The following is an 11,132-nucleotide window of genomic DNA, read 5'->3' as shown; positions in this document are numbered from 1 at the left end:
TATAAATATAAATATACTTGTTCAATTTTCTTTTCGATTAGTTAAGAGGTTCTATATGAACGATATGTGTTTAAGGATTCAAATAAATATTATAAATAAATTACAAGGTAGGTAGAACGTCAATTCGAGCGTCGACGTGAACCCTGTTCCGCCCCCGATCCTCCATTCAGAGGAACACCGAACCAGCCGACGCGTTTTCGACGACTGCACCACGTTGCCCTCGATCTCCCCGAGTCACGGCAAAGCTCTCATTTGTCCAGAAGCTTTTTTCTTCTTCGCTTTCCCCACCAGCCGCTTCGCGTCTTTCCCCTACTATTTCCTTGCTCCAGGGTGGAAGCTGACGGAGGGTATTTCGATAGCGCTCTTCGTGACCTTTTCGAACGCCATTCATCCAATCTCTAATTGATTTTCCCGTATATTTGAAATTTTTGAACATCTACCTAATTTCAAGTTCAATTTAATTTGTATTTAATTTAGATGAAGAATATAGTAACCGAGATAAACTTTTCAAAGTTTCCTCATTCTTAATTTCACGGTATGGAATTCTTTTTCTTTGTGAAATTGCAGGGAATTGAGATGAAGTCGAGGAAGATCGTACTGGCAATGAGCGATAAGTCTGCCCATAACGGAAGAATTCACTTAAACGCTTCGAGAGGTACGGACAGAGAAAGGTGAAAATACGGATCAATTTGGAATTTGATCAGCTATCAGCATCTAAAAAAGATGAGGCAGTTTGATGTAATATATGTTCAGACCTTCAGCTTGGCCGACGAATACCGCCAGCTGTATTTTTCGAGTTCTTTGTCTTTGTCTCCTCGTGTTTTGCATATCCGCCGGAACTAGCGGAGTACTTTTTTCAGTTTCATCTGTCGTTGAGCCTTGGATTACTACTCTTTTCTCTTCAAAGGGAAATCGTCCCGAAACGACAAAAGAATACATTTTGAGTCTTTTAATTGTTATTTTTTCTTTTACTATTACGTCAATGTAACGAAGAACAAAATGTTTGAGTAGAATTATTCCTTTATTTGTTTCATTGCTGCTAAAAAAATGATGCGATTAATTATAGAAAAGTTGTGATTTTCAGTGTAACTTCTTGAAAGTACGTTTCCGAGATCATTTTGAAGAATTATATTTAGCAAATGTGCATGTCAATGAAATTCTGTTTGTTTTTGTATACCGGTCCCCAGGAACCGTACTTGTCGTTCTTGTTCGCCGACTGTTGTTGGGATTGTTGTTGCTGATGTTCTGACGATGCATTTTTATCTTTCCTACATGTGCAAAGTTAAAAGAAAAAATGAAAAGTTATTAGCTGTTTAGATATGAATAGTATTCATAAAATGTAATAATATAATAATATAATATTAAAAGACTAAAAAATGTAAATTGCAAACATACTTAACACCCTCGAAAGGTCCTTTGATAGTAGTATCATTGATATTAGCGTACACCATTTTAATCCTTTTGCCTCTCCTCGAATATAATTATACTCTTTTCTTCTGCCTCTTTCTATCGGTTTAACTCAATCAAAACCAATATGTCGATCGATTTTCCAGATCTATCAGATAACGTTCTCACTGCCAATAGTAGAGTATTTTTCTTCTTTTTCTACTTTCGAAAACAATGATTAATTCGTAACAATTGGGTCTGATCTAAGATTTCTTATCTTTTTTCAGCTTTTTAGTTATAGAGGATACTTACTTTATGGCACGTGATGCAAATGAACCAGGACTAGCAGTTCTAAACGATTTCCAACATTAGCACGTCGACTCCCCTTACGAGTTCGAAGATTTTTAGCGAGCCTGCATAAATATATATAATATATAAAAATATAGTAACAATGCATAGCTACAAAACCCTTTATAATCTTGCTTTTACACTATTCTTGGTTTAACCCTCAAACTATTATTTAATATTTTAAAATACAGGTCTAGAAAGTTATTTATGGTCGTGTGAAGGAAATGCAAATATTTTTCGAAATTTTTCCCATCCATCTTACATTAGTAGTTTTGTATCATACATCGCTAAACTACCGTAGAACTACGATTATCGAAACATCGATTGATAGAACGATCAATTGTACTGTAGTTTTCAACATTTTTCTATTAAGTATTTGATAAAGTATATAAATAAAGGGATTTTCCCTCGCATTATGTATCTTTTCCTACACTTTTCTCTTGATACAAGTTTTATACACTGGTAGTTTTAGTATTAGAAACTAACATACAGTAACAAGGTTTTACTGTACACAATAAATTTATTTGACGCGATTTTTGGTATCAAAATGGCACACTAGGATCGAAGTGCAAGTAGAAAACCTGTTTTCGTAATTCTGCACTTACCTAACACTGGGTAAGAACGTTGGGGAGTTGCCTTGACAGTCCAAGACTTTGCACCTCATCGACACATAGGTCTTCTCGATTGCTACGAAATACTACTGTGATTCCCGTTGATTCCAACTTTCCTCGCATCGACTCGGACCGATAATTATTCGCTTTTTTTGTTCTTTCTCTAATGAGCTGAATGAGCAAGGAATTTTTAAATGGACGTAAACTCGAGGTCGCTAGAAAGACTGCAGGTTCTCTGGCGATTCTGTCGCCTCTTACATAGCCTGCGAATGTCCCCTTCTTCGCATATTCAGCTTTGACATCGAGTGGGGATTGATCTTGATTCCTCCGAACCATCAATGACAGAATTTTTAATAGATCGGTATTTTACATTACCAGTAAGCTTGTTGATAATGTGCATGAATTAATGGAGATCAAATTACTATTCATACAGGAAAAACTGTGAAAAATTTCCTGAATTATACGCGACCGTGAATCAGACGTATGATATCTTTAGCTTTTAGATGACGTCATTATTTTGTAAGAAAAAATACCTAAATTTTATGAAAATAATATTTTATCGCATAATGTAGGACAAATTCAAGGAAGTACGTTTGAAGCATACAGTTTTAAGGTGATAATTCTTTTTGATCGTAGAAGTATTATTATTCGTATTATTATAGATATGGAACTATTATCATTCGTCTTAAAACAAATCGCACGTTGCTCTTGGAGCTAAAAAGATTTGATGGACGAGGCCTCATAGCTGTTGAACTAACTTTAGGCTGAAGAACGGGATACGTTACTGATTGTAAAGTGCCACTAGTCGCCTTTCTCGTAAATCAACGTATTGATCAGCGCATCGATCTTTTTCAGGCCAAAGTTAATCCTTCGATGAAGGTGTTCTCGAAGAATAAATTTAATTACGGAAAATTCTTCTAATTCTTCTAGTTAATGATTAACTACCGCCGTGCAATTTAGAAATAGAATCATCGTCAACACGCATTTCGACGACATAAATTATACATTCAGGGAGGAATAAAAAATAACGCAAACAATTTGCATCTACATGAAAACTAGAATCTGATGCAACATCGATCCTTGGTGTCATCATATTGTTGATTCGAAACCACCGAAACTTTTCGAAAACGAATATCAATGAGAAAAAGCTTGGAAATTTCGGGTGTTTTCGCTTTGAGTAGATTTTTAATAATATGTAAATACGAGCTGTGATTAATAAATATCTTTCTAACAGATCTTAGGAAAGGAATCGTTAACGCGTGTCTGAAATCGACGAAAGTATCAAACCTATTTTCTGATCACGTTCTGATTTAATAATGTTAAATTAATTTATCAAGTATATCTTAACGGTAATAAAAATTGCATTTTATATATAGATGTGTTATTTACAGCAAATATACAATTTATATGACATAAATAGGATATTTCTTACTCTATATATAATAACCCTATTTTCTGAATGTGAACAATGTATAAATTTTGTTAAAATTAAAATTATTCTTATTTTACATAATCTATCTAGCTTCCACTACGCTAGGTTGTTTTCCTGAATTCAAATTAATCAAACGATTTGAATTTTCTGCTAGTTCGGTAATGCTGACTCTACCACGTTGTCTGATAAATTTTGCCACAGCTTCCAGCTCCTCCTGAGATATGTAAATAAATTTCCCTCTATCGTCGATAACTCCAGTCAAATTTTCATGCGCCTGCAGATCCTGAATTCTTTCTACTATGCTTGATACTTTTAAACCAAAGCGTGCTGCCAAATCTTCTAGAATTACTACTTTGTTTTGCTTAATGTATAGAACAAATTCTTCTAATAAATTTTCTTCGTCTTCTTTGTCATCCTGATCATAGCCCTCTTCTTCTACGCTAAATGCTTGTTTCATTTTTAAATATTCTTCGTATTCTTTCTTTTCTTTCTCCTCCCTGGCTTTCCTTTCTGCCTCCTCTTGTCTTAATTCTTCTGCCCTCTCTCTTTCAGATTGTTTATCTCTTTCTTCTTGAAGAAGTTGTTCTCTTTTCTTACGCTCTTCTCTTTCTCTTTCAACAACTTCTCTTTGTGCCCTTTTCTCTGATTTAGCTGCCAACTTGGCCCTTTTCTTTGCACCCATTTTGAAATCAGGCGTGGCTGGCTTCTCATCTGCTTCGTCGTTGGCTTCATTTCCAGATCCATCGTTATCTTCCTCAATTTGCTGACTGGCAGTCGCTTGCATACGACGTCTAGCAATTCTTTGACCCGCTGCTCGCCTTATTGGTCTACCTTGTGCAACTCTTTCGGCTACATTTGCTTGTTTTTTCTTTGCTATAACATTCGTAAAACAAACATTCGACGGTTTTTCGAAATATCAAACATTCAAGGGATTTAAATGACTGATTTAAGTACTAGTTTCTATCAAACACAAGGAAAGATTAATTCAATGTTCATGAAAATTATCAAAACATCTGTTTCAAAACAAACAAACAAATAGGTTAGGGATGTATTTGGTTATCTTACAGAGGATACTCTAATAATAACACAAAAAATATTTTGCATAGAAACATACCTGATTTTTGACTGGAAAATACCGTAATGCCGATAATCAATGCAATAATTAAAACAGCGAAAGAAGCTAACAACGTAACGTCCATTTTTTGTTTCTGTTATTTTCCTAGGTGAGTTTAGTTTCCGATTATCGAGAAAGTAGATATCGATAATGCTCACTAGCGCCGCGTACGTGAACTTCACTGTTGTTTTCGAAGGTGACGTGTGCTCCATTCTGTATCACATAGAATTTTATTCGTAATTTAAGCTCCGCCGTGCTACTAAAAGCACTGCATATCAAAAATCATGTTAAGACACAGTGGTATATTCTTTATATTCTTATGCGTTTTCGAATATGGTACTGGACTTTATTTTCACATCGCCGAGACTGAAAGAAAGTGTTTCATCGAGGAAATTCCAGATGAAACGACCGTTTTAGGTACGTGAAATGTATGTCAATAAAGTGAATTATTTTTACAGTTAATAATTCGATTTCTCTGTGACTCTCATTGAAACTTTTCATTTTTTTCCTATAGTACATTACAAAGTTGAGTTGTATGATCCGAGAACTGGTGGATTTGCTCCGAGCAGTGCCGGGATGGGAATGCACGTGGAAGTTAGGGATCCAGATGATAAAATGATTCTCTCTAGAGTGTATAGTTCAGAGGGAAGAATTTCATTTACTTCTCATACGCCTGGCGAACATGTGATTTGTTTGTACTCTAATAGCAGTTCTTGGTTCAGTGGTGCTCAACTGGTAATATATCTAATTGTAAACAAAATAATAATTGTTTATAGCGTTTGATGTAACTACATTCATTTTATTATATAGAGAGTACACTTGGACATTCAAGTTGGAGAACATACTATTGATTATGCCAATACAGCTCAGAAGGAAAAGTTCACAGAGTTGCAGTTGAGGATACGTCAGCTTCTCGATCAAGTGGAACAAATAACAAAGGAACAAAATTACCAAAGGGTATTTGTCTTACATTTAGCTCCGAATTGCTTTGCTTAGGATTTGAACTATGTCCTTATATTATTTATTTGCAGTATCGTGAAGAACGTTTCAGACAAACATCTGAAAGTACACACCGTCGGGTGTTTTGGTGGTCCCTCGCACAATCTGTTATTTTATTGATTATGGGTGCATGGCAAATCAGACATTTGAAGAGTTTCTTCGAAGCAAAGAAACTAGTATAAGATTGAAATTAACAATTCCAGGAAATGTTAGTCATCCGAGGAACATTTTTTTTATCATTATGGGAAATCTCCGCTGTAATTTATTTAAAAAAAAAAGAAAAATGAGGAAAAACCGGTTTTAACGTAAAGAGATTCGTTTTCAATTATTTGTATTTATCGTACATAATCAGTTTAAATGTGCTTACACTTATTTTGTGGTTAACGTATTTGTGAAATTTATTCTTAAACTGAATAAAAAGTTGTGTATGAATTTTCATTGAAATAAAATATTCATTTTACAAAAAATCTCTGTTTATTTGTTCTTCTCTTGTAACACTATGAAATACAAATTACTGTAATATAACCGGGCTAACGAGTCTAAAAATATTAGTAAAACAGTTGACAGTTTCAAAAAGTATACCTTTTAGATATCTATGTAAATGAATAATTGGTAAGAACTAATTCATTGTAACACTCGCGATATTAGATACATAATGGTATCCTAATAAAACAAACTAGTCTCGTTTCTCGACACTTCTGCGCCGAAAGCAGAGAGAAAATTTCCTCCCTATCGAAAGCATAGAAGAAACCGTCCAAAAATTGAGTCATGAAAAATCAACATGGAAGATAGAAAGTTTTTCTTTCTGTGCATGCGTGGTATGCTATGAATATCGACGCTCTATACATTTCAGATAAGCCATGTACTGCCATCTATCCTCGCATACTCTAAGTTGCTGTTCCTTACATCTTCAATAGATGGCAGTACGTGACTCGTCCGACACTCGTTCACGTACAATTTACAGTTTAATTTGTTTACTAATATTTTATTTATATTCGGAATGTAAACAAAGGAAAATTTTCAAGGGCTCGATTGACTTTTCGTTCTTTCGGCTGTTTGCTTTGGTTTTCAAAATCCATCTATATTTCCGATGTAATTTTTCAAAGTTCACAAATGACTAGGAAGAAAGATTGGAGAGGGAAGAGTTAAGGAGCGTTCGACCGATCAATATTATTGTCAATATTAAAGGTTCTCGACATTATGGCACGTAAGAGATCCTCTAGACGATCAACATAATATTGTCAATACAACGTTGAGAAGCTTAAATATTGACAGTGATATCGACTGTCTGCACGCTTCTTTCAAGGTAAACGATGAAGTAGTTGAATTACCTTTACACGGTAATTTACATTAATTTGTACAAGTTTAGTGTTTTACCAACTATGAATAGAATTTAATTTTCTTTTTTTGTAGCTAACAAGATTTTTTAGAGAAATTGCTTATTCCCTTCGGCATTCGACTTGCATTCTCCTTTCTTTAACCTCGTTTCCACGCAAAACTCGCATTGTTATGCCGCGTATAGGCCGATGCCGGATAGAACGAGCTATAACATCCGAAACGTTAATCCATTCGGTGCGCGTCGTCTCCTTTGCGACGCCGATAAATCACAATATTCCGGAATACATTCGGAGAGGAAGAAGCCGGTGTCCCGAATTTATCGTTTTGAAAAAAAGAAGGACCAAGTCGATGTCAAGTTTCCGCGAGTAAGTCTTTGTTGTGCCAAAAGTTTCTTCCCATGCTATCCCGAACATTTCGACTGTCTTTATCCTTTCCCTTTTCAGTTTTTGAAAGTTCCTACTTCTCAGATCGCTGTCTTAGAAAGCAACTGGGTGACTAGTTGCTTGTTATCTCTGAATTTCATTTAGTTGCGCGGTTGCGCTGCGGATTAAAGGGGATTGCAAGATTTCAGGTTGTAGCATATCCGGTCCGGTAGAACTCGACCAGCGAAATGTTAAATATAATCGTGGCAATTATTTCAAGAATACATTAACGTACATTAAAGTTCTTGCGATCACTTTCTGCCTAATTAAACTGAAACAAACGATATAATTAAGATGATATAGTAGATCAGATTTCATATAATATTTGTAAAAATCATTTGTAAAGAAATGTAAAGCACAATATTAAATCTTTTTTCAACAGCATCCGTTTCATAGAAATTTCTGCAAAAGGTAGAATCATCACGGAAACGTGCAACATTTTCACTCACGTATCTTCGTTAAACGTTCACCAGAGAACTACGAATCGGTACGGGTTACTTAATTCGATTGAAATTAGAGAGCAGCGCAAAAAGCAACCGGTATAAGACAAAGCCATATATCGGATATTTGACTGACCGGTGATTGTACTCCATTCCCTCCTAACCGACATTAATTAATTTGCACGATAAGATCATGTTATCTACATTTACTGGAACCATTTCTTCATAGTCTACAGCCCAGTAATGCTTTTCCATACTTTTTCCTACACTTTCCGCTCTTCCGGTTAAAAAAATGATAAGCAGCCGGCAGGGCACGTTTTGCTTTCACTTATCCGCTTTATACGCAGTCACCGTGTTACCTCGACTAACAAGAAACATTTTAATTTGTTCATTTTTCAGCAGAGTAAATTATTTCGTCACGTGTAATTCCTACGATACGTATCGATCGGGAATAACTTTTCTCATAGGTCGCCGGTGAACGTAAAAAAGAAGGAAAAAGAGAAAAGAAACGATATAAACACTTTCCAAAAGCGTTCGTTACGACGCGTGTAACGACCTAGAATAGTTACGTATGATCCAGTCGGTCGATTAATCCATTATCCTCCGGTTCTCGGCGATTAAAGCGTCGTTGATTGCGATATTTAAACAAAATGCATCTATTACGCTATTAATCGGTGTTGAGGAAAAGATTCGCTTCGCTAATTGTATCCACCGACTAGTTATGGGAAAAGAAGTAGATTTTCTCACGTACGAAAAGGAATTTAAGTAATCGTGTTAATATTTGAACTACAGGCGGTTTAAAAAGCGTGTACAGCGGCGCGTTAAAGCTTCCGCGAATCGGAAACGATGGAAAACAGCATACGATTTTTAGGGAAAACGATCGTCTTTTCGACGATTAATCAAAGCGTCTATTTAACGCGTTATGCGATGGGATTATGAAAAAGTACACATTGTAGATTCAAATGTTGCTTTCGTCGTTACGAAATAATATTATACATATCGTGCTCGTAATATTTCGTTATACGTAGCAATCCTTCAAGTTATTTTACAGGAATACAAACGATTTTAATTGGTTGGAACACTTTCATGCTATAGAAATAATAATTATCGTTCAGTTAGGGAGTCGTTAATTTTTGTACACGCATTTTGTACACGCCAATTATTGTACGATAGAAATCTAAGAAGTACATTTAAGGATATCGTGATACGTAGTTTGACGAAAGTTTTGAAATATATTTTTGAATCGTACTGAATTTAAAGGCTAACGTAATTTAATTATCATCAATCCTTCCACGTCAAGCTAGTTTTGCAGAAAAACATCGGTGTAACGGATTATAGCGTGCTAGGAATCTTGCGAGACGAGAAAAATAACATAAAGTTATCTCGAATGTCGTCAATCAATGAGCGAAAGAACTCGATTTGTCACAAGATCTGGTGTAGCAGGTATCCATGTAATCTATAGAATGTTACGAAACTACGATACCGTGATAATTTCTTCTACTTGTCGTATAAATTCTAAGAGCCGATTGTTTCGAAAAAGAAGCATAAAACAGACAAATATTTCATATGGTATCGTCAATTAAATTTTCTTCGGATTATAAGTACATTTCTATAGATTGTTAATCTGCGATTCAAAGTACTCGTTTATTTTGAAACAACTCATTCGTTCAAAATTATCTTGCTATTCGAAAAATGAAATTTCGCTCTTATATTTATGGACGCGAGTAAAAAAAAAAAAAGAAACAAAGAGAATATAAGGCATAACACTGGCCTGTCGAACCGAAACTCCATAGAGGAACGAAATTTCACAGCGACTCGATGCAAAGGAAAAAGCGATACGCGAAAGGACAGAGCGTGGTTGAAGGAAGAAGAGCCGTGTCGATCGCGAAGAACCCGGAAGGAACAGGTCATCTCATCTGTCTTGTGCAGTGGATTTACGCTGGTCAGGTGAGCACAGGTAAATACACCCGGTCCAGTGCACGGCTGGCCGTCGACTCGGTAGGTAGTTGGTGCTTCGGCAGACGGGGAAGAAAGATCGAGTGCGTTCAACCCGTGGATCGCGCGTGATCCACGCCGGTCGGCCTTGACACCGCGAGATCTACCCGTGGGGAAGCCATTATCGTAGCCATGTGACCGGGACGATCCTGCCGGAGGACGCTTCCTGTCGGTACGTGCACCCATACGATCCTTCTTAAGTCGTCTTCCTGCTGTTCCACTCGGCCGAGATCGGACGATCCTCGTCGGCCCGCGAAATAGTTTATTTTACACGAACGGTGGAAGGACCGTCGAGGCGACGATCAAAATTATTCGACAGACTCGGAAAGCGGGTTACCAGGTTATCGATAGTTTACGAAGCACGATCATCGGCGAAAAGACGGGTAAAGGAACGGCCACAGGGATATTTATTCCGCAAGCGATCGAGCGTGCAAACGCCGCTTGAATTTCAAATCGAGATTCGCTCGTGAGCCGACGTCTTGTTGTTGGAAAGGACGATGGCTGTTTTGACGATCGTTCAAACAGGATTTGCTAATTTTTAGGTTGAATCGATCGGTGAAGTAGAAGAGGAGTTTGTTAAGGTTTGATGAAATTGGCGTTATGGTTCTTTAAAAATCCAACCTGCTGTTTCCACGAAATCATGCTGCGCGAAAACGTGGTTCGATTAGTTTGGGCTTTACGTTGAGTGGATGGAACGTAGTTAAGTTCTTAGTGAAAAGAATTTTCCATGTAGGCTGAATCGTTGCCTCGAAATGGCATTCGTGAAACGCAAATCACCTTAGGATCGTGAGAACGCTTCCGTAGCCTTGCGAAAGGAACGAAAGCTGATCGGAGGTGGCTGCGAACTCGTGGCCGATCGACACGATCTATTCGATCGACTCGCTTCTTTCGGCGTCGATTAACAGAACGTAATCGCGCCTCATTTCGCTCTAATTATTCGCGCAAAAATGGCATGCTTTTTTCTCCGGTATGCTCACCTGGATTACGCAAATAAATCTCGTTATCGTAAGACGATTAAGCGTTTAAAAGATTTCGTAGAGTATTAGA

At 36.8% G+C, this 11,132-nt stretch overlaps 2 protein-coding genes across 2 annotated transcripts; one reads left to right on the top strand and one right to left on the bottom strand.

Moving 5' to 3' along the window:
* Nucleotides 1–1,698: 1,698 nt before the first annotated feature.
* On the bottom strand, nucleotides 1,699–5,047 carry Ddrgk1 (DDRGK domain containing 1). The gene is made up of 3 exons (XM_069121588.1): nucleotides 4,892–5,047; nucleotides 2,340–4,650; nucleotides 1,699–1,799 (listed from the first exon to the last, which is right to left on the bottom strand). The coding sequence occupies exons 1-2, from the start codon at nucleotides 4,974–4,976 to the stop codon at nucleotides 3,860–3,862; spliced, it is 876 nt and encodes a 291-aa protein (XP_068977689.1). The 5' UTR covers nucleotides 4,977–5,047; the 3' UTR covers nucleotides 1,699–1,799; nucleotides 2,340–3,859.
* A 15-nt stretch (nucleotides 5,048–5,062) lies between these two features.
* eca (transmembrane p24 trafficking protein eclair) lies at nucleotides 5,063–6,357 on the top strand. Its single transcript, XM_069121594.1, has 4 exons — nucleotides 5,063–5,308; nucleotides 5,406–5,626; nucleotides 5,702–5,848; nucleotides 5,923–6,357. Exons 1-4 carry the CDS (start codon nucleotides 5,176–5,178, stop codon nucleotides 6,070–6,072), a joined length of 651 nt encoding a protein of 216 aa, XP_068977695.1. The 5' UTR covers nucleotides 5,063–5,175; the 3' UTR covers nucleotides 6,073–6,357.
* The last annotated feature ends 4,775 nt before the right edge of the window (nucleotides 6,358–11,132 follow it).

This window comes from Bombus flavifrons, chromosome 10 (genome assembly GCF_040668555.2).
Source record: "Bombus flavifrons isolate JBK064 chromosome 10, iyBomFlav1_principal, whole genome shotgun sequence".
NCBI classification, from domain to species: Eukaryota; Metazoa; Arthropoda; class Insecta; order Hymenoptera; family Apidae; genus Bombus; species Bombus flavifrons.
Note: the sequence above shows the minus strand (reverse complement) of the source record. Positions and strands in the feature narration are given on the sequence as shown.

Bases quoted from the DNA above. Each gene is read 5' to 3' on its own strand.
- Ddrgk1 (XM_069121588.1), bottom strand. From the start codon at position 4,976: ATGGACGTTACGTTGTTAGCTTCTTTCGCTGTTTTAATTATTGCATTG. The intron at 4,651-4,891 runs GTATGTTTCTAT...CGAATGTTATAG, and splicing joins ATTTTCCAGTCAAAAATCAG to CAAAGAAAAAACAAGCAAAT.
- eca (XM_069121594.1), top strand. From the start codon at position 5,176: ATGTTAAGACACAGTGGTATATTCTTTATATTCTTATGCGTTTTCGAA. The intron at 5,309-5,405 runs GTACGTGAAATG...TTTTTCCTATAG, and splicing joins AGATGAAACGACCGTTTTAG to TACATTACAAAGTTGAGTTG. The intron at 5,627-5,701 runs GTAATATATCTA...TTTATTATATAG, and splicing joins GGTTCAGTGGTGCTCAACTG to AGAGTACACTTGGACATTCA.